General features: G+C 37.1%; 1 protein-coding gene across 7 annotated transcripts in view; it reads right to left on the bottom strand.

Moving 5' to 3' along the window:
- Positions 1-23,973, bottom strand: part of PHYLLO (2-oxoglutarate decarboxylase/hydro-lyase/magnesium ion-binding protein) — a 126,980-nt gene that overhangs the window by 72,676 nt on the left and 30,331 nt on the right. For all 7 annotated transcript variants that reach the window (XM_083064570.1, XM_083064571.1, XM_083064572.1 and 4 more), the window contains 5 exons: positions 19,721-19,819; positions 16,664-17,230; positions 16,275-16,499; positions 11,133-11,435; positions 631-698 (listed from right to left, as the gene is read on the bottom strand). In XM_083064570.1, the coding sequence (XP_082920696.1) occupies positions 631-698; positions 11,133-11,435; positions 16,275-16,499; positions 16,664-17,230; positions 19,721-19,819 (1,262 nt within the window). The remainder of the gene's footprint in view (positions 1-630; positions 699-11,132; positions 11,436-16,274; positions 16,500-16,663; positions 17,231-19,720; positions 19,820-23,973) is intronic.

Below are 23,973 nucleotides of genomic sequence, written 5' to 3'. Positions count from 1 at the left end.
TTATTCTCCTTTTCAAGTATATCTTTTATATTCATGTGTACTTTATGAAATACATCTATATAAACATTCATCCAGTGTGTATTGAGACCCAGTTTCAATCAATTATTCTTCTTTATTCTCTAATTCTTAATACTAGCATAGTTTTTGTTCATAAACACATATTTACCTATACTTGTAATTAGATGTTAAAAGATAGAAAAATAACTAAGACAACCTGATTTGAGTGAACAAAAAAGAGATAAGTTGAAGCTTAGAGTCTCATCAAAAAAGATGTTCATGGAGAGTTGTATGCATATGCAAAAAGAGGAGACATCTTTTCCGATGAGATTCCATGCTAGAATAATGTAATTCTAACATTCCATTTTTTCTCCTAATCTAGAGATAAAAATAAGAACAAATAGAGTAATGTAAAAAGGGATAAAAATATAGGTAAATATTTTAAATGACGTGACAGTTGTTTATTGGTGGGATGCCAATTGCAACACCATGAGGAGACATGTGATTTGCATCTATGTAGAATAAGCCTAGAAACCTAACAAAAAAATTACATAACAATATACTAGAAATAAGAATTTCCAACAGAAAGGTTAAACAACATATGAAGTGAAAATTGGATAGATAATTTCCTACCGCTGATTCAGAATTGCCAGACCGTTTGTATCATGCAATAAAGAAATATCTCCAATTACACACAACACCTGAATAAAATTATGAAATTAAAGGAAACTATTAAAAAAGAAAGGAATATATGGTAAACAATTGAAGCAAAAAATAGATGGAGAGAACAATTGTCAAAGTTACAAAACGAAAGAGAAGAAGTTCTCATAACAGACAACAAATAATAGATGGGGTGCATTTCCATGTTTTTCTCACTCATGGTATAAACTAAATTGGTAATGAGCTTTGAATATATGCTAGAAGATCTAAAATAATAGATGACACCATAATTAAATAAATGGGGGAGGAAGGATAAAGAATAAAATAACAGCAAGGATAAAATATAAAACTTCCTAAAATACACAATGGGCAACACAGTTTTGACACTCCCCCTCAATCTGGTGAGTAAATATTCTCCATTCCCAACTTGGATATAATTCTTTCAAAGTTAATGCAGTTCAGCCCTAGGTGAGTATTTCTACAAGCTGACTTTGAGTGGGCACATATGAGGTGCAAATCATGCCAGTGTCTAGCTTTTCCTTGATAAAATGTTTGTCCACCTCAATATGTTTAGCTCTATCATGCTACACCGGTTTGTGGGCTATACTAATTGCGGATTTATTGTCACAATATAACCTCATAGGTTCATCCCACCTTATCTTCAAGTCTTCCAATATAATCTTTAGCAATAGAAGTTCACATATTCCTTGGGTCATTGCTCAAAATTCTACTTCAGCACTCAATCTACCTACTACACTCTGGTTTTTGCTCTTCCAAGTCACTAGGTTTCCACCAAGGAAGCTGCAGTATCCAATAATTGATCTCCTATCCACAACTGACCCCATGTAATCTGCATCCTTATATGCTTCAAGACTTACACTCATATTCCATTTGAACAAAATCCCTCTTCTTGGAGTCCCATTTAAATATTGGACAATTCTAGGGGCAGCTTGTAAATGTTCTTCCTTTGGTTGGTGCATAAATTGGCTGACTAGACTCACAACAAAAGCAATGTCAGGCTTGGTGTGAGATAAGTAAATAAGCCTACCCACGAGTCTTTGATACATTTCCTTGTTCACGGCAATATCCTCTTTCGCAATTCCCAACTTTATATTTGGATCAACTGGAGTACTTGCTGGTTTGCAAGTTGTCTTACCTATTTCTTTAAGCAAGTTAGTAATATATTTTTGTAGAGATATGAAGATTCCTTTATTGGAATAGGCCACTTCAATTCCCAAAAAAATATTTGTCTCCCTAATGTCTTGATCTCTATTGGGAAAAACCCAAGTCCCACATCGACTAGAAATTAGGCAATTGAATAATATATAAGTGGAAAGCAACCCTCACCTTACAAGCCGGTTTTGTAGGGTTGAGTTAGGCTTAATCCACTATTCTAACATGGTATCAGAGCCATTTATATCCACTTTAAAAATGGGCCACCCACCATTGATGCATGCCTCATAGGCGTGAGGGGGTGTATTGGGAAAAACCCAAGTCCCGCCAATCATAGATCATTAAAAAGGGTCACCCACCATTTATCCACGTACCAAGCCCAATAGTGCTGAACGTGAGGGGGTGTATTGGGAAAAACCCAAGTCCCACATCGACTAGAGATTAGGCAATTGAATAATATATAAGTGAAAAGCAACCCTCACCTTACAAGCCGGTTTTGTAGGGTTGAGTTAGGCTTAATCCACTATTCTAACAATCCCAAATTCTGTGGCAAGGCATTGACTTAACACTTGCTGATCCTTTTTGTCATCCCCAATTACTATAATATCATCTACATACACCAACAATATTGTTACTCCCCCTGAAACTGAATGTTTGATAAATAAAGTATGATCCCCTTGGCTCTGTTTGTAGCCCAAACTTGTCATAACTTTGGTGAATCTTCTAAACCATGTTCATGGGGATTGTTTCAGCCCATATAGAGCTTTTTATAGCTTGCAAACAGTTCCAGCAGCAACCTGTCCATCATAACCAGGGGGCAACTTCATGTATATTTCTTCTTCAAGGTTTCCATGTAGGAATGCATTCTTCACATCGAATTTTTGTAGGTCCTAATCCTGATTTGTTGCTAGTGACAATATTACTATTCATTTTAGCAACCAAGGCAAATATCTCTAAGTAATCCACTCCATAAGTTTGAGTGAATCCTTTGGCCACTACCTTGCCTTGTAACGTTCAATGGTCCCATTAGCCTGATACTTTAAGGTATATAACCACTTGCATTCTACTGATTTTTTTCCATTTGGTAAGGTGATAAGTTCTCCCAGCTCCTGTTCTTGTTTAACACTTCCATTTCCCGATCATGGTTTGTTTCCATTTCCTATCAAACAATGCTTCAGATATACTGGAAGGTGTAGGTATGGAGTTTAGGTTTGTGAGAAAGGTTTTGAGTAGGAGAGAATTTTTTAAAGAATAGGAAGTTTGATAGAGGGTAAAGTGGCTATTGGGTGCATGTTCTGGTTCCCTTTCTAAGGGCAATGGGAAGGTCTAGGTTTTGGTCCACCTGTGCTTCTGAATTTTCAGAGACAAACTCCTTACAATTATTGGAATTTATAGGATTAGAAAGTGTTACTTCATGCAATGATGGTGGGTTGGATTCTTGGACATGGACAGATTCTGGAATGGCCTTTTCTCTCCTTGAATATACCAGATTTTTCCCAAATTTCCCACCATTAGGTGCAGGTTCAGGTGCTTGTTCTATTCTTCTCTCAGTTTCAGGGACAGCCACGCTATTTGTCCCACTTTCAGGTCCATATCTCATATTTGGAAGCATGAAAGACTCATCTTCCTCTCTTACATTTTCCCTTTGAAGATGAGGCTGCTGGAAGTAGCTCTCTTGTTCGTTGAAAGTGACATCCCTTGACACAAAATCTTTTTGATGGTGGGTGAAAACATTTGTATCCCTTTTGTGTGATTAAGTACCCTAAGAATATACATTTGATAACCCTATGATCGAGTTTTCCCCTTTCATTACTATGAACATGCACAAAGGATACACATCCAAATATTCTAGGTTAGAGTTTATTGGTAGGATCCAGGTGTGGGTAGAATGAGGAAAGGACTTCCATGGGGCTTTTTGATTCTAAGATTTTAGTGGGTAACCTATTGATTTTAGGGGAAGGACTCATTTTATTGTTAATGGGGAAAGGTACACGTTTGTGTTTAGCAAGCTCACACACATCACAATGGAGACTACACATTTAAATTCTTAAACAAGGAAGGGAAAAGCACTTTTACAATTCGAAATGAATGGTGTCCCAACCGACAATGGTATAGTTGAGCTTTCTTTTTACTGGTCATGGTGGATTCAGATATGAGAGTGACTCTTGGTAAGCAGATTAGAGTCCTCCATGTAGTACAGGTAATTCCATTCTCTAGCATGTCTAATCGTCCTCCCCGAGTTCTTATCCTGCAATATACAAGAGTTTCTATGAAAAACAACATTGCATGAGGTCTTTTGTAAGTTTTTGTATAGAAATTAGATAGGTGGATAGTTTGGGGACATGAATCACACTTTTTAATGTTATGGATGGGCTTATTTGGACCTCTCCTTGTCCTGCTGCAATTATAAAGGTTCCATCTGCTGTGGAAATTTTCTTATTGCTAGGGCATGGAGAATATGTGGAGAAGTATTTGGATAGAAGGGTCATATGGTCAATGGCTCCAGAATCTAGCATCCATTAATGGATAAAGGGTGTATCTAAAACATTAAATCCAAAAGAGACTGGAAACTTACCGCAATATGTTAAGGAGCACATACCTATGGGCTTCTCCAATTTACTAAGGAAGGATCTTATCCTTTTTATCCCTTCATGGTTTAGTTGGACAGATTTTTCATTTTGTCCATTAACAATGTGTGCTTGCCCTAGCCCTCCTCCCTTTGGAGGGCCTCCTTTTTGCCCCTATTCTCGGCTTGGGGGTTTTCCATGTAATTTCCAGCACTTCTCCTTTGTGTGGCACAACTTGTTGCAACAGGTACACCAGACTTCCTCATGCTTTCTCTCCATATTGGGAAACCCACTTTTCTTCCGGTTAGACACCATGGATGTTCCTCCTTTGACCACCATTGTTGAGCTTTCAGTAGTTAAGGTCTCTAGGATCAGGCCTTTCCTGCTTTATTCACTCCATACAATGGCTACCAGTTCATTAAGCCCTGGGACTTTCTCTTTTCCCAAGATTTGGATTCGAACCGTGTCAAATTTAGGATTCTGGCCTACCAAAAAATCATAGACTCTATCTTGTTCAATAAACTCCTTAAGGATTGTTGAGTCTTTTGAACATTTTGCTTTTATAACTTTGTAGAGATCCAATTCTATCCATAGGGACTTGAGTTGATTGGCATATTTTGTAACTAATTTGTTTCCTTCTTTAGCAACCACGGTTTTCACCTTTACATCATAGATTTGAGCAGCATCCTTGGCCTTAGAATAGGTTTGTTCTACTACCTCCCAAAATTTACCTTTGCTAATTTAAAGAACATGTAGATATATCACTGATTTCTGGGACCATTGAATTCCACAACCATGCCATGACCATGAAGTATTCCTCATCCCATGATTTGAACTTGGCATCCTCTTCATCAGGGGCATTATCAGTCAAGTGACTGACCTTTCCTTTGCCTTTCAAGATGGTCCTGATGAGTTGAGACCATTTGAGATAATTCTTTCCATTTAATTGATAAGCAGAATGAACATTCTGCAATTTTCCAGCAGTTTGGGATCTGTCCTAAAGAATCACAATGTCAGCCATCACAGGTGGGTACAATCAAGAAGGTAGAATGGATTGCGTAGCAATGAACGCCCAAGGTCGCACAACAATGAAGGTTGCAACTTAGGGTTTATAGGCACGTGCAGCAATGAAGGTTGCAATTTAGGGTTTACAAGCAAGCGCAGCAATGAAGGCTACAACTTAGGGTTTACGGGCATGGTCAAAGGCTCCCAAAGATTAGAAGCTTTGATACCATCTCAAATTTAGAAGGAAGAATATCTTTCTTTTCTTATTATGAATTATGAGGTCATTCAACCTATATATACATGAGCCTGTAGGGAATTCAAGAAATATGGACCATTAATTCTAGGGAAACAAATCCCATTGATTATGGGATTGTTTCTAAATACATAAACCTAGTATTATAAACATTAAACGACTGTAATAAAGAATAAAATTACAACAATTATAAAATATAAAACTTCCTAAAATACACAATGAGCAACATAGTTTTGACAAAATATATTACATTTTATACTGAAAATAATATATAAATACTATTATAAAAATCGAAAGAAATCATTCTTCTTATTTTATTCAAATGATTGGTCTAGTACATAAATAGGTAAAACTGGTAAATAAAAAAAGGAAACAAATAATAGGCAATTCCTATAATTAAATAGGAATCCCTATAAATCAATAACAGCAATAAAGAATAAATTGTAGACCATAATCCCTGAAATTCTACAACATAATAATATCTCATAAACTTTGGGATTCCTATCCAACACTCCCCCTCAAGCTGGTGAATAGATGCTAGTCATTCCTAACTTTCTAACATTAGACTCAAAATCTGACTTCAACAAAAGCCTTTGTCAACAGGTCAGCTTCTTGGGGACAAAAGGATTGATCGAGAAAGAATTCTTGTTCGTAATTTGGTTGGAACATAATGCAGTGAAAATGTACCATTTTCCATTTCTGACTTGATGAAGTTTCTGTCAATTCTTACATGTTTCATCTTGTCATGTTGCACCGGGTTATGTACTATGTTGATGGCTGACTTGCTGTCACCGTATAGTTTCACAGGCCCTTGAAGGGGAATAAATAAATCATTCAATAATCTTTTTATCGAAGTCAGTTCACAAACTCCATGAGCAATTGCTCTACATTCAACCTCTGCACTGCTTCTTGCAATAATTGATTGTTTTTTACTTCTCCATGTCACTAAGTTTCCCCATACTTTTGTATAGTATCCTCTGGTAGACTTTGAATCTTCAACTGAACCTACCCAATCAGCATCTACAAAAGACTCTACACTTCTGTGTTCATTTTTTCTAAATAGTAATCCCTTTCCAGGAGTACTTTTGAGATAACGAAGAATCTGATTTACAGCATCCAGATGCCTCTTCCTAGGAGAATGCATAAATTGACTGACCATTCTAACACTGTAGGCAATTTCTGGTCTAGTGAGAGATAGGTAGATTAGTTATCCTACAAGGCATTGATATCTCTCCCTCTCAACTAGAGGATCATCTCAATAATCTTGTGTTTCAAATTTCGATCTAGGGGAGTTGTTGTAGGTCTACACCCTAGTTTCCCTGTTTCTCGAAACAAACCAATAGTGTACTTCCTTTGTGAGATGAAAATACCTTTCTTGCTTCTAGCTATTTCCACCCCAAGAAAGTATTGAAGCAAGATCTTTAACCTTGAATTCTGCTTGCAAACAACTTTTGAGATTGTCAATTTCTTGATTTTCATCACCTGTGATTACCATGTCATCTACATAGACAATAAGAATAGCCCTTCTTTCATCTTTGGATTTTTTTACAAAAAGGGTGTGCTACACTTGGCTTTGAACATAGCCAAGTTGTTTCATAGTGGTGTTGAATCTTGTGAACCAGGCCCTTCGGGACTGTTTCGATCCATATAGCGACTTATTTAACCTACACACAGCATCATTCTTTTCTCCTTCAAATCCAGGGGGCAATTTCATATAAACCTCCTTCTCCAATTTCTCATTCAAGAAAGCATTCTTCACATCTAATTGGTGTAGTTTCCAATCCAGATTTGCTGCAAGAGAAATGAGAGTTCTAATAGAATTAAGTTTTCCAACTAGTGCAAATGTTTCTTCATAATCTATACCATGGGTTTGGGTAAAGCCTTGGGCCACTAACCTCTTCTTATATTTGTCTATCTTCCCATCTGCACCCATTTTTGTAGTAAATATCCATTTGCAACCCACAACTTTCTTATCCTTGGGAAGCTTGACAATATCTCAAGTCTTATTTTCTTCTAGTGCAGCATTTCCTCTAGGACAACAGCTCTCCATTTTTTGTCTTTTAGAGCATCAAAGACAGTGTTTGGGATTTGAACTCTATCCAATTTTGTAACAAAAGCTCTATATCTTGAAGATAGGTTAGAATATGTGAGGAAATTTGATATAGAATGCTTTGTACAAGATCTAACTCCTTTCCTTAAGGCAATAGGCAAGTCAAATTCATCTATAGTATCATTTTCAACATTAAGATTTTCAAATGCACAATTACCTTCAGTGTTACAGTCTACTGCTTCCACATTATTTGGCTCCATGTCTGAAGATTGACCTTGCAAAGGAACATTATAACTCCTAGTGTAGAATTTTGGAAAAATTTGAACTTATTTTGACTCCTCTTTTCTAATTCTCCCCCTTGACTAGTTATTTGTGTAGATTTTGTTTCAGATTCCTTTTGTATAGGTTCGGGTAAAGGAAGAGAAATTGGAAGAGAGATGGAAGGATCCCAATGATGAGGTTTAATCATATTCACCCCCTGAAACGAATCATTGTGAAAGAAGGGTTGATTTTCAAGAAAAGTGGTATCACATGATATGTAAAACCTTTTGGATTTTGGGCAGTAACATTTGTACCCTTTTTGTGTAGGAGAATAGCCAAGGAATATGCATTGATGAGATTTTGGATCCAGTTTTCCTCTTGTAGGACTTGAGTTATGAACAAAGATTGTACACCCGAATATTTTTGGTGGAATAGACTCCAACATTCTGACTAAAGGAAAAAAGTCTTTTAGACAATTAAGAGGGGTTAAAAATTGGAGAGGTTTGGAGGGAAGACAATTTATAAGATAGGTAGCAGTTAACACAGCTTCTCCCCAAAAATGGTTGGGAACATTTGTGGTGAACTTAAGAGAACGAGCAACCCCCAAAATGTACCGATTTTTTCTTTCAGCAACCCTATTTTGTTGCGGGGTATGGTTGCAAGAACTTTGGTGGAATATGCCATGTTCTTGTAGGTCACCATTAAGATCATTAGAGAAGTATTCCCCCCCCCCCACATTATCAGTACGAAGGATGTGAAGTGATGAGCCAAAAATATTGGTGACAAGTTTATGAAACTGTTTAAAGGTTGTGCTAGCTTCAGATTATTCTTTTAAGAGGTACACCCAACACACATGAGTATGGTCATCTATAAAGAGGTGATAAACCATCTAGCTCTATTTATGTTAGGAATTCGAGAAGGACCCCATAAATCACTATGAAGGAGGTGGAAGTGTTGTGATGGTTTATAAGGATGAAAAGGATAATTAGTTCGAGATTGTTTTGCAAGAATGCAATGTTCACACCTAAAAGAAGAAATATTTTTATTGATGAATAAATCTGGATACAAGTGTTTCAAATAATTGAAATTAGGATGACCAAGATGGTTGTGCCATAAAAAAATATTTGAATCTGACACGGTTGACAGGGAGATGGTTTGAGGAGAATCTAACTTTGAGGGTGAATTAGAAAGAAAGTACAAACCATTGTGTTCCTTAGCACTGCCAATCATTGTCCCCGAAGACAAATCCTGAAAAATACAGTGAGAAGGGTAAAAAATTATTACACAAATTAGATCTTTAGACAATTTACCGGCAGATATGAGACTATATTTTAATTCAAGAACATAAAGGACAGATTTTAGTTTTAGTGCTGACAGTTTTAAGTTACCAGTACCAGCTACCATTGATGAATTACCGTCAACTACTGTAATAGCGACACCTTTATCAGCTTTCTTGTATTACGTAAAGTCAGCAAATGACTCTGTCATATGGTCAATAGCACCGGAATCTAGGATCCAATCTCCTGTTTTTTCCTGTCTAGACAAGAAAGAAAATTGACCATTACCTTTGTGGGCAATGTTTGTTGTAGAGTATGATGGTGTAGAAGCTTCAGGTTTGAGTTGAGAGAGTAGGTTCTATATCATATCCATTTGCTCATCAGAAAAAATATCAGAACATTGCTTCTTTAAATCTGCAAAAGATTCAACAACATTAATAGAGGCAGCACCTTTGTGCTGACTTCTGGGTTTCCAATCTGCAGGTTTTCCATGAATGAGCCAGCATGTCTCCTTGGCGTGGTAAGGTTTTTGGCAATGATCACACAATGTCTAGGCCTCTTTAGGACAAATAGTCTTTTAGATCATTTTTCTGAGATGCAAGAGTTGAGTTTAGATGAGGATCCTCAATTGTAGGATTGTTTTGCAACATCACTTTCCTCCTACTTTCTTCTCTTCTAACCATGGCAAAGGCTTTCTTGAGAGATGGTAGTGGTTTGAGGCCAAGGATCCGTCCCCTAACCTCATCTAATTCTTTTGCAAGTCCTTGAAGGAAATCAAATACCCTCTCTTTTTCCAACATTTGATCATACAACAATTTATCCTCAAAACATTTCCACGAAACAGTATAGAACAAGTCCATTTCTTGCCATAACTCAACCGACATATTAAAATACTCAGTTATAGATTTGTTACCTTGTCGAGTATTATGCAAAGCTGACCTTATTTCAAAGCATTGGGCAAAGTTTTGGAGGTTTGAGTACATCTCCTAAACAGTGGTCCATATTTTCATGGGCAGTTCTGCAGAAAAGGTAGGTTCTACCAATTTTAAGTTCCATTGAGTTGATCAACCAAGCCATGACAATGGAGTTCTCTACATCCCAGTTATTGTAGGAAGGATCAGTCATTGGTGGAGCTGCAGAAGCCCCTATAAGATACCCATTTTTCCTTTCCCTTTGATGACAAGAAGCACTAACTGGTACCATTCTCGGAAGTTTAACGCATTTAATTTGTGTTAGGTTATTTGAACTGAGGGGTTTAGGTCAATAGGTTGGAAGGATGAAGCCATATGGGCTGAGTTGTTTAGGTTTCTATTGGAAGGCAAAATATTTTCTGGTGTGGACGGTTGTGTGGGTGGCGCATCAGCCATGAAACTGTATTGAGTTTTCATCCAAGATGAACAACAGTAGGCTCTTGATACCATATTATCAGAATCGAAAGAAATCATTCTTCTTATTTTATTCAAATGATTGGTCTAGTACATAAATAGGTAAAACAGGGAGATAAAAAAAGGAAACAAATAATAGGCAATTCCCATAATTAAATAGGAATCCCTATAAACCAATAACAGCAATAAAGAATAAATTGTAGACCTTAATCCCTGAAATTCTGCAACATAATAATATCCCATTAATTTTGCGATTCCTATCCAACAAATACATTAATCAAAGAATTGATCTGCATAAATTTTGGGATTCCTATCCAACAAATACATTAATCAAAGAATTGATCTGGTGTATTTGTCCGGATTAGTTTTCATGAGGAATGGGGATCAAACCCCACTAAGGCCAGACCAGCTGATCTATTTCGAATTTAATAACAATACTCTAGAAAAACAAAAAAATTATTATTATAATTTACTTTAAAAGAGACTAAAGATATAAATAGTTACCTTTTTGTTGCATCCTACAGAAAAACCAATGGCTGTGCTAAGTAACCCATCAATACCACTAGCCCCCCTGTTAGCAGCCACCCTCATCAAGTGTATTGGTAGGTCTGAGTTTAACATCAGTGGTGAAACACTTTGATTGCTTATAGACCAACTACATCCATATAAGTTTGCATCCCGAATAGGCATACTGTTACCAAGAAAAATTGCAGACTCGGTGGAAAGTGCTTCTGACATCACATGTGCAACATAAGGTTCAGTTAGGGAGCACTCAGCAGTAATTTGAAATTTTATCTCCCACTCAACCTGCACATTAAAATGTTATTAGAATTTTTACATGAAAATGACTATGCAAGGAATTATCAGCCACAAACAGAAACCTCAAATTGTAGTTGTCATTCCAACATTTTAAAGCAAACGATTGGCCGTAGTATTGGGAAAAACTCACGTCTCACCTATCCTAGATCATTAAAAAGAGTCATCCACCATTTTATTTACGCACCAAGTCCAATAGTATTGGGCATGAAGTGGTGGCAAAAACTCAAGTCTCACATCGACTAGAGGGCCAACAAAGCTGGTTTTGTAAGTAGGAGTCAGCCTTCACCTTACGAGCCAATTTTGTAAGGTTGAATTAGACTCACCCATATTCTAAGATTGTATCAAAGCTACCCTAGATCCATTAAGAAAGCTACCCTAATAAATTTTTATGTTCAAAGCTCAGTGCATATAATCTGTATGCACCAGCTTGAGGGGGAGTGTTAGAATAGCTTGTTTAGAATGCTTCTTCTTATTTAAATATTTATTGTATTTTTCTGATTGGACTTTTCTCTTGATGTGATTACTTAGGCTTCTAGACTCTGTAGCCTACTATGTAGCCTTTTCTTCTTGTAACCCTAATCACTCTTTATATAACAAAACAGTAGTGGTAGAGGAAGATTGAGCTTGATTCATAGATTTCCATTGAAGATATTCCTGATAGTCATCTTCAGGAACCTTCATCTCAGATTTTCCTAATTTCTCAGACTTGGACAGATTTGCTATCTTCTCTGGAAAACCATGAAGAGAATAACAATTCTCTTGGATATAACCCATCCTCTTGCAGTATGAGCATTGAGGACGCCCACTTCTACCTCCTCTTCCTCCTAGATTTCCACGACCACCTCTATCATGACTTGAAACCATTGCAGAAGCTTCAACAATTCCACCAAAGTTTTCATTCTTCACTTCTGTAGGGACACAAAGAAGTCTAGTTATTAGGCTGTCCATTGAAGGAATCTTGTGGCCAGTCAGAATCTGGTGACGAACATGATTGAAGTAGGGTGCAATGTTCTCAGGATCAGCACCATATATAGCCTATCAAGTTTTTTATTTATTCCCTCTAATGAATCATAGGAACCTTTTTAGTTCTTCTATAGCAGCTTGGGCTTCAGCAATGTGAGACGTCATTTCATGATAAATTTGTTTCAAGGATGCTATTTTCTGAGTAGCATCATATAACCGTTGAATATCATTTGCATAAATATTTTGAGCCTTTTTCCAGAAAGAATAGCAAGTTTTGAAGGATCTAAGTGTCCCCAAAATATTGGGCTCAACCGATTGCCACAACACAGCACATAGTCGAAAATCAAGCTTCTTCCATTTATCCTGACTTTCATCTTATAAGAGAGAGAGATATGAGAGAGATTTAGAATAGTCAGTCAATTGTATTATTGATGAATGAAAAGGTACATACAAAGATTACAACAATCGTATATATAGTCCTAACCAACTTCTAACTAACTATGACAGTTAACTAACTTCAATACACTTAATAAAAGTATTTATTATTCTATTCTCTAATATACCCCCCACAAGCTCAAGGGGGATGAAAGATAGTGGACGAGTCAGTCACATTGAGCTTGGACCGAAGAAACAAGAATCTCTTAGGCGATAGCGCTTTAGTTAAAACATCTGCATATTGATGCTGAGCAGGTATGTGTGAGACAATAAGAGCTTTACTTAACACCTTCTCTCGAACAAAAAAGATGTCTAGTTCCATATGTTTAGACCTTGAGTGTAGCACAGGATTGTGAGATAAAGAAACAGTGCTTTGGTTGTCACAAAGTACTTTGGGAGTATTAAATTTGACTTGCAATTCCTTTAGAAGAGATTGAAGCCATAATACTTCAGTAACAGCTTGAGCCAAGGCTCTGTATTCAGCTTCAGTGCTTGACCGTGCAACAAGCAGTTGCTTCTTTGACCACCAGGATACTAGATTAGGACCAAGATAAATGCACGCAGCAGAGGTAGATCGTCTATCATTAGGATCAGCTGCCCAATCAGCATCAGTGAATGCAGTAAGAATAAAAGGATTAGTAGATGTAGTAGGTGTGAACAGCAGACCATGACCAAAAGTGCCTTTTAGATATCTAAGTATCCGTTTAACCACTTTCCAATGCTCCTCCATTGGCAAGCACATAAATTGACTTACTTTATTAACACTAAAAGCAATTTCTGGCCTTGTAATTGTGGCATATTGCAGGGCACCAACAATGGATCTGTATAGGGTTGGATCATCAAATAATGTGCCATCCTTGGTGAGTTGTTGACCACCAATCATAGGAGTGGATATTCCTTTACAATCCTCCATTTTAACTCGAGTGAGAAGGTCAGTGATGTACTTGTCTTGAGATAAAAACAGCCCACCTTGAGGAGTAGGTTTAACTTCAATGCCCAAAAAATAGTCCAAGGATCCAAGATCCTTAAGAGAAAAATTGGTATGAAGCTCATCAACCAGTTTTTGCAATAAGACCGACGAAGTACCTGTAAGAATGATATCATCTACATAGACTAGCATGTAGACAGTGGCTGTGGAGTGAGAGAGAATGAACAGACTCGGATCACATTTGCTTTTGGTAAAACCAAGTCTAAGTAAAACAGAGGTTAGTCTTTCAAACCAAGCACGAGGGGCTTGCTTTAATCCATAAAGTGCTTTTTGCAATTTACAAACAAGAGTTTTGTTTCCAGATTGAACAAAACCAGGAGGCTGAGACATATAAATATCCTCCTCAAGCACTCCATTAAGGAATGCATTATTAATATCCAGTTGTCGAAGAGGCCATCGAAAGGAAATTGCCAGAGAGAGAATAGTCCTAATTGTGACAGGTTTCACAACTGGAGAAAATGTTTCTGAAAAATCAATACCAGGTTGTTGATGAAAACCTTTAGCAACAAGTCTGGCTTTATATTTGTTGATAGAACCATCAGGATTTTCCTTAACTCGAAAAACCCATTTGCAACCAATGGGTTTTCTTCCTGGAGGTAGATCAACCAAAATCCATGTCTGATTGTCATGAAGAGCTTTGATTTCTGCTTGCATGGCAGTTAACCAGTTTGGGTCAGTAAGAGCAGCTTTCACTGTCTTTGGTTCTGTGCTAGACAGTAAAAGTGTGGGAGTGATTCGTGGTTGAACAATTCCATTCTTGGAGCGAGTAATCATTGGATGAACATTAAGTGGCCTAGCAGAAAATGGGTTGGAGGAAAGAACAGGAGCAGCAGACAAGTGTTGCTGAAAAACTGAAGTTGAAGGAGAGACAGCAGTATCAGCAATAGAATCAGAATGCAAATTACTGAATCTTGAGGAGTCTGAGTTTATGTTGGATGTAGGCTGAGTTGGTGTTGATAAAGATGGATTATGAGCAGAGATTAAAGAAGGGATTGTAGACACAGAGGTTGCAGGGATGGTAATTTTGGATTTGGGAGAAAACAATTCATGGTAGGGAAACCGCATTTCATTAAAAATAACATCCTTGCTGATGTAAATTCGGCCAGATTTACTTAAACACTTATAACCTTTGTGGCTGGGAGAATGTGTCTTCCATTTTTAAGTGATCGTGGTACCCTTGACCAAGGAACCATAGTTCCACAGAGGCAGCCCATGATAAATAATTTTTTCCATTGAGTTTCTCCGTGGTTATGGTCAGAGTACCAGAAATAGACAAAATAGGGCCTAGAGATGGCATAAGAAGATGGGTCATGCAACAGGGATTAGAGAGAGAAGAACAGCAGAAGAGAAACGCAGGCCCACACCTTAAATAGTGGTCAAATCAAAAAATTGAGTCCAGAAATAGGCTCAAGAGGCTCCGACGAACAAGACGGCGGAGTGAGGAGGTTCCGACGAACAGACAGCAGCGCATGAATAGCAAACGCTTGACAGAACCGGAGAGAGAAACGGCGCGTGAGAGCGCGTGGGGACTCTGACAATGCCGGAGTTGACGAGGTAAGGTCGTGCTTGACAAGGCGCACCAAACCCTAGGTTCGCCGGAGTAACAAGTCGGCAGTGGACGGCGGCAGACGACAGAGCGGGATCGACCCTACTCTGATACCAACTTGTATATTGAAACAGATTGGCCAAAAAGGATCAGTCATATTGATCTATATATTTTCCTTATATAAAGAGTGATCAGGGTTACAAGAAGAAAAGGCTACAGAGTAGGCTACAGAGTCTAGAAGCCTAAGTAATCGCATCAGGAGAAAAGTCCAATCAGAAAAATACAATAAATATTTAAACAAGAAGAAGCTTTCTAAACAAGTTATTCTAACAGTTACCAACCATTTACACAGCATCAAGCTTAATAGTGTTGGGTATGAGAGAATGTATTGGGAAAATTCTAAATTCCACCTATCCTAGATCATTAAAAAAGGATCATCCACCATTTATCCACGCATCAAGTCTATAATGTAAATAAGGCCAACAAAGAGTATATAAGTGGGGAGCAACCCTCACTTTACAAGTTGGTTTTGTAAGGTTGAGTTAGACTCAAACCCACATTCAAAGATTTTTTTTTATATAAAAGAAACTTTTATTGATAATGTATGTCACTTCAATTACATTCTCTAGTCATGCTTTTATAGAGAAAACTATACTCTCAAAAATGTGGAAACTATGACTTAAAGATAAAAGATAAAACAGAAATAAAATATAAGATACTGATAAACCTCTAAAGATATTTGTTATTTTCAACACATAGTATAAATGTTTTCAACTCCAACTGATACCAAAAACTACTAGATAAGATACCGCAGGAATACATCTCATAAGAGTAAAAGAAAACACTGCCAATATTATCATAACAAGAAGTAACTTTTCATTACTGGAATTATTACCATTTTATTCAACAATTGTAGGGAAGTGCTCCTCGTGCTACTTGTAGGTGGAACTGCAGCTTTAAGTACACAGCCCACAAATTCAAAAATGGAAGTTTGTATCCGATGAGTAACAATATGTGATGGATCATGACGATGTGGATGCTTGTCGACCATAATATATGAAAAAGGAGCACAGTCCTCAAGAATTTGGCAAATTCTTTTGCTAGTTATTCTGCTTCCTATCTGCTCCAAATAAAAAATAAAAAAGACAGTAACAACTAGAAAAGGAAAAACTATCCTATCAAAAAATGAATTGCAGAAACATAACTCATAAAGGAATATCAAAATTATAGAAGGAAATACATGGGGAATCAGTAAAAGATTTTTGTAAATATAAATGGTAATACCTGAATAACCACATCAATCTCTAACCAGCCCTTGACAGAATCTGAGAGAAGAGCATGATCAAGATTATCAACAAATATAAAGTTTCTTTCAATATCAGGAAACGAAGTTAAAAGCTTTCTTAGCCGCAACCCTGACAAGATATCTGCTACAACAGGCCACTGAAGGTGTTTAGCCAAAAGCAGAGCAGCCCACATCTCATCCTCTGTATGGATTGCGCCAAATAATAGAAGACTATTGTTGGCTCTTAGAATCAGATTTAGAATTTCAGTCATTTCACCAGGAGCATTTATACAACTATGAGACAACTGCATATGAATATACTTGGTAAATGGTTCAGCATTAGTCATCCAGAAGTCTAACCCCGTTAAACAGCTTGACAACCATTTGCGGGGACTGCTTTCCAAAGGCTCTCTAAAAGGGCAGTTAATATGCACTGGACCACGTGGTGAAGAAATTGCCCAATGTACAGCAGAATCAAGAGTGGTAAGTACCATCTTTGCAGGAATTTGATCTGTGGGTGCAGGAAGATTAAAGAAAAATCTCACAAAAGAACCAAAATGTTTCACCTGATACAGGAATTTAACATGTAGCTTGAGTAACCAAGGAAAACATGAATATAAATATTCCTTCATTTAGAACAACTAATTACTTGCCACTGCAACAAAATAAAATATAGCTAAGTTTGGATTACCATTGGAAATTTGTTGGAGGGTGACAAATGTACTTTAAAGAAGGAACTCCTTTGTATCTTTTGCTCTCAATGTACTTTTGAAAGGGTCCAAATGGTACTCCAAACAAGTACTATATTTGTAATAGAAAATCATTATCGACTTTCCAAATTAATGCAGCAGATGTAGTAGTGAATTATTTCAAAAATATATGAAAGTAGAGTCTCAGTTTGGCAAAATGGCAAGGTTGTTGCTTTGTGATTGTAGAAAGAATAAATCTGAATGTTGTGTGTTGTATGTTCAGTTGTTCACACATCAATCATACTTATAATCACATATTAGGGAACAACAGAATCAATCATAAATACAATCTTGTAGTTCAGTGCTGTGGGCACAACAGAATAAGTCATAAATACAATCTTGTCATAAATACGTGTTAGTGAACAGAATCAATGGGCACCTGATAAAGCCTAATTAGTAAGGCAAGATAGCAGGCCCAAGGTTTGGAGAGTCTACACTAGGAGGAATAAGATATAACAAATTCTTCTCTGTTTGTTATCTATTTAGGAAGTTAATGATTGCAACCTTTTTTATTAAATTTAAAGATAGGATTATCTACGAAGTGGATAACAGATAGAATAATAGGATGATTTAGGAAGTTAATATTAATAATAGATAATATTATCTAGGAAGTTTGTTAGGAGGAATATAAAAAGGGACAGGGGAAGTCTGTGAGATCATTGGAGGTTATACTTATGGAAATTGTTTGGAGCTTACGCTCTTAAAAAGGGGGAAGCAGATCACTATCTGTGACTTTTTTTTTACTCAATAAAACAGTCTTTATATTTCTAGGATCCTAGCAGCACCCTTGTGGCTGAGTCTTGCATCCCAATTTTCCTGTCTCCTTAAAAATATCAAGTGCATATTTCCCTATGGAGATACTTTTTGGAATAGGTAACTTCTATTCCAACAAAATACTTTAACTTTTCCAACTCTATTTCAAATGTGTGATCAGCCTTTCTTTCAGAGGCAATCACTGTCTTATCATCACCTGTAATGATCATATCATCTGCATACACTAGGAAAATCTAGCATTGAAGACCCTGCCCTCAATATCATAGTAGGCCGAAAAATCTTTCTTCGTGGAATACATCTCACAAAGATTATCCCACATCTCACGTACAAAGGAATAGAACATATAATTTCAGCTCACTTGCTATGTCATAGAATTCCATAGTCAGGTCATGATAAGAGAGTCCTCTCATGCCAAGCTTTGAACTTCAGGTCATCTCAAGACAGACCACCACAATCAATATGGCTTAGTTTCATGCAGCCTTTGAGAATAGTACAAATGTATTGTGCCCACTGTAGCTAGTTGTGACCATCAAGTCGATAAGAACCCACCAAATTCGGGAGGTCATTAGGGCCCTAAGTGATGAATGTCTTCTGCTATGACGCATGAACAGTATGCATGAAAAGTGTGTTGCACCTCCTGGTTTGACAGCGAGTCGCGTAGGCGATGGCATCAGCAGCGCTGGTACTAAGGACATCTCCAATGGAAGCAACTCATTTGAGTTGCTTCATGCATTGAAAAATGAAAAAAGTGGTCTCCAGTGTGCCATGTCAGCATTAAGCAACTCAAACACAAATTTATTCCAATGGTAAGAAATTTTAAGAAATTCAACTTTTAGAATTTTTTTCTAATCATTTATGAACCAAATTTAAATTTTTATTAAAAAAGATAATTGCACTACAATGAAAAAAACAAATTACGAGAAAAAATACATAATAAGTAGATATTAAAAATAAAATAAAGCAATAGTAAATACATAAACATTATAAGAAATTAATTTTCATCATTATTATTTCTGAAACGTTTCTAAATATGTTCAATAAGATCGGCTTAAAATCTGGTAAGAAACAGTTGCTTGAGGAAGCAACTCTCTTTCTTCTTCAAACAACTCATGTTGCCACATCAGAGTCCTCCAATGCCAAGAAACCGGGGCTTGAGTTGCTTCATGGAACAAGCAACTCCCATTGGAGTTGCTCTAAGTAGCAAAACAAAGCTCTCAAGATTTGGAAGCTCTAATACCAAATTGAAAAGAAAGGAAACCATATATTAATCTTGTATATTGTACATTCACTAATATCCCCCTTTTATAGGGTAAAAGGCTATGCTTAACAAAAAAAAAATAATAGGGATATATCATATAAGGACATAATAATAATAATAATAATAATAATAATAATAATAATAATAATAATAATAATAATAATAATAATAGGGAAACAAATATCTAAAGATATTTAGAGATATTTTTGACATTCAAAATATTTATGATATTTACAACATATACCATGATATTTAAGAACGTTAATGGTTTTAACCTGATCAATTGCTTGGTTTGCCCCACAATCTAGAAGCTCTGGAGGTCGATCTGCTGTAAGCAAAATAAGTGGCACAAAATCTTGACTTGCCTCCACAACCTACAAATTTTATCAGTCACCTAAAGACATCAAAAATATTATTTGTATCATAAAAACCTTGAGAAACATATCCGTCTAGAGAATGAAAACTACAAATCAAGTTGATGGAAATAAAAGTATAAACAAAGTGCAAAAAAGGAGCCAGAGCAACCAATTGAACAAACCCTAGAAAATCCTCAAATTTTATATCACTGATACGAGACAAAGCGAGGAAAGTTAGTCATTATATTAACTAATTGGTAGTTGTTATGTTAGAGGCAGTTACTTTGTATAAATAGGAGAGAATTATAGAATTAGGGGCAGAAAAAGAAAGTGGAATAATCTTGGGAGAGATAGACACTTTCGAATTGCCTTGTATCACTTTTTTTTTAAGAGCTAACAGTGATACAAGGAAATTTGAGAGTGCCCATCTCTCCCACAAATCCCTAATCAGTGAGAAATTTGAGGCTTTTCTGCTCTATTTTGATAATGAACCTCCTGCCGATCAAGTAGTGTCTCCACTTTTGTACAGCCACAACAATTACCATTAATTCTCTCTCATAAATCGATTTCTTTTGAACCCTTTCTGATAAGGATTTGGTCATATAAGCTAATGGTCTGCCCTCCTGTAATAGCACTGTCCCTATTCCCTTGCTGGAAGCATCAGATTCTACCACAAATTGCTTGGAGAAATCTGGCACTAACAGTGTCGGCAATGCTGCCATGGCCTTTTTCAATCATCAAAAGCTTTGGTAACTTCCTCATTAAATAAAAATGCTTCCTTCTTTAACAATTCGGTCAAGGATTAGAACAGTAACCTTGTATCCTTGCACAAACCACCTATAGTATCAAGTCAATCCTAAAAAACACCTCAAACCTTTGAGATTTGTGAGGTAGGGCCAATTAAACATGTCTTCCACCTTGGTAGAGTCTGTTGCTACTCCATTGGCAGAAATGACATGGCCCAAATATTCCATGAGTGACATAGCAAATTCACACTTCTTGTTGGCCACTAATGAATTTTCCTACAGCAAAGTCAGCACCTGTCTTAGGTGGTGTTGATGATCCTCCAAACTCATGTTGTACACCAAAATATCATCAAAATATACCAAGATAAACCTTCTCAAATACAGCCTCAACACTTCATTCATCAAGCCTTGAAATGTTGAAGGAATATTGGTAAGGCCAAATGGCACTACCAAATACTCATAGTGACCCTCATGAGTTCTAAAAGTTGTCTTTTGAACATCTTCCTCTTTCATTCGAATATGGTGGTAACCTAATTTCAAATCTAGCTTAGAAAAAATGGTGGCCCCAGCTCCCATCCTTCTTTTAAACTAAAATAATAAGACTAGCATAAGGACTAACACTAGGTCTAATTATTCAAGCTCTCAACATATCTTGCACCAATTTCTCAATCTCATTCTTTGGACAGTAAGGATACATGTAAGGCCTCAAATAAGGAATCTCTGCTCCCACCTTTAAGATGATAGCATGGTCTTGCCTCCTTGATGGAGGTAACCCCTGTGATTCTTGAAAAACAAACTCAAACTCTTCCAAAAATTGTCTTATGCAATCTGGAGTTGTTCTTATGCCTTCCTTTGGTTGCACTGCAGCCAAACAATACTCCACCCAATAAATCTCCTCCTCCACCTTCAAGTGTTTGAGTGTACCTTTTAATAGGGCTTCTAATACACTCAAGGAAGAATCTCCCATCATCTGATAGACCTCTCCACCCAATTTGATTTTCAAGGTTAATTTATCAAAATTATCCTTGATTTACCCCAATCCTCTTGACCATTCCATTCCCAATATCATGTCAACCCCATCCAAAGCAAACCAATAAAAACTGTGTCAAAGGAACTTTCTGCACCACCAATTTCAAATTTGCACACATCCCTTGAGCCTTCACACTATGGCCATCACCTACTTTTACCAATATTGTTATGTTCTTTCTATTGGCAGCCTCAGTCTCTTCACAACAAATTCATTGATGAAATTGTGGGAAGCTCCACAATCAATTGGAATTAAAATTGGGTTACCTTGTATCTCTCCCCATAATTTGGAAGAGTGCTTGGAAGTCATACACACCATACTCCGAAGATGCAAAGTAGTAGTGGAAGACTTACCATTCCATTGAATTACCTCTTCTTCCTCGAACTCTTCCACTCCTTCCTCAAGCAAAATTATTCTAATTTGCTTGTTCTTGCACTATTAGAGAATAAATAATAAGTACTTTTATTAGTTGTTGTATTCAGTTAGTTTTTTTGTTTTAGGTCTTGTTATTCTCCTTGCAGTAATTCTCTATATATGTAACTGTACAGGACAATATGTTTTTTAGTCTTTCAATAATATTCTCTTCTAAATTATGTTTTCCTATAAGGTATCATCGTGAGCTCAGTGCGATCTTGGGCTAGCACTCTTGTCGTTGTGTTCTCTCGCCGTCGCGTCCTCTCACCGTCGCGTCGCGCTCTCTTGCTGTAGCGCCCTCTTGTCGATTGGGTTCTCTCGACGAAGCTCTTGTCGTCGTGTTCTCTCACTGTCGCATTTTCTCTAGCCGTCATGTCGCGCTTTCTTGCTGTCGTGCCCTCTTGCCGTCGCGTTCTCTCAACGAAGCTCTTGCTGTTGCGTCCTCTCGCCGTCGCGTCCTCTCACTGTCGCGTTCTCTTGTCGTCGCATCCTCTCACCATCGCGTAGCATTCTCTTGCTGTGGTCTTTCTCTCGACGAAGCGTTCTTCTCGCTGTCACGTTCTTCTTGTTGTGTTTCTTGTTGTGGTGTTGTTTCGTCTCCTTTCCTTTTGATCCTTGAAATTACTCTTGTGTATATTTCAATTGTATTCCAACGGCGTCTGCTCCTGCAAACTCCACTCAAGCTTCCGCCAGTGTCACCAACACTTTCTCTCAGACTGTCACCTGCAAACTTAATGAGAAAAACTTCATGACCTGGCAGCAACAAGTCACTGCTGTCATTCGTGCTCATGATCTTGAGCATTTTGTTGTCAATCCAAAGATTTTCTTGATTTTTAGTCTTTCAATAATATTCTCTTCTAAATTATGTTTTCCTATATGCACAAATGCCCGAGTTACAATTTCTCTTTACATCTGAAACAAATTCCTTTTCTCCTCCTTTCTTGATATTTTGCATCAATCATATTTCTCCAATTCTTCTTCCCTTCTTCTATCTCCTTACTGCTCTCCATTTTTAAAGGAATTATATGTGAGAGAGAGAGAGAGGAGGCGAGAGAAGAGTATAGATTTTCAATCGGTAAAGAATGTAATTGATTAACTCTAGAAAACAGAGTACAAGACAGGTTTTTATAGAGCCAATTGAGATTGGTCTATAATAACCTAATTATCTATAATAACAGAAAAATAACCTAATTATCTATAATAACTGAAAATATCTATAACAACCGAAAATAACAATAAAGGAGTAAAACTATACTCCAATAGCCCCCCGCAAGCTCAAGTACGATGAGGAGACTCAACTACTTGAAGCTTGGATCGAAGTTCACAAAACCGCGAAGGTGAGAGAGCTTTGGTGAGCACATCAGCACATTGATCAATAGCTGGAACATGAACAACTTGAAGACACTTGGCAGCCACTTTTTCGCGAACAAAGAAAAGGTCCAATTCCATATGTTTGGTGCGCGCATGAAGAACCGGGTTGTGAGCGAGAGCCACAGTGCTCAAGTTGTCATAGAAGATAATTGGAGTAGAATGAGTGACTTTAAGTTCAGATAGCAAAGTTTGTATCCAAGTAACTTCAGCTGTGGCGAGGGCAAGACTTCTGTATTTTGCTTCAGTACTAGAGCGGGCTACGACAGTTTGCTTTTTGGACCACCAGGAAACGAGATTTGGTCCAAGGAAGATGGAGGCACCAGATGTAGATCGCCTGTCATCAGGATCAGACGCCCAGTCTGTTAGGCAACTGGCATTAAAAGAGAGAATAAAAGGATAGAAGAGAGAAATAAACAATACTAAGAGTATTTGTTTTTGGTGTGTCTTAAACCTTACAAGGTGCCTCTATATATATAGCATAAGGAAGAGGCAAGCATTACAAACTAAGTGATGTGGGACTTAATAAGTAAGTTAAACTAAACAATGTGGGACTACTTCAATTTTAGAACTTAGACTACACACTTAACAATTCTCCCACTTGGAGTCTGAGTTCT

The sequence above is a fragment of the Cajanus cajan genome, chromosome 10 (assembly GCF_000230855.2).
Source record: "Cajanus cajan strain Asha chromosome 10, NIPB_CcT2T_4, whole genome shotgun sequence".
NCBI lineage: Eukaryota > Viridiplantae > Streptophyta > Magnoliopsida > Fabales > Fabaceae > Cajanus > Cajanus cajan.
Note: the sequence above shows the minus strand (reverse complement) of the source record. Positions and strands in the feature narration are given on the sequence as shown.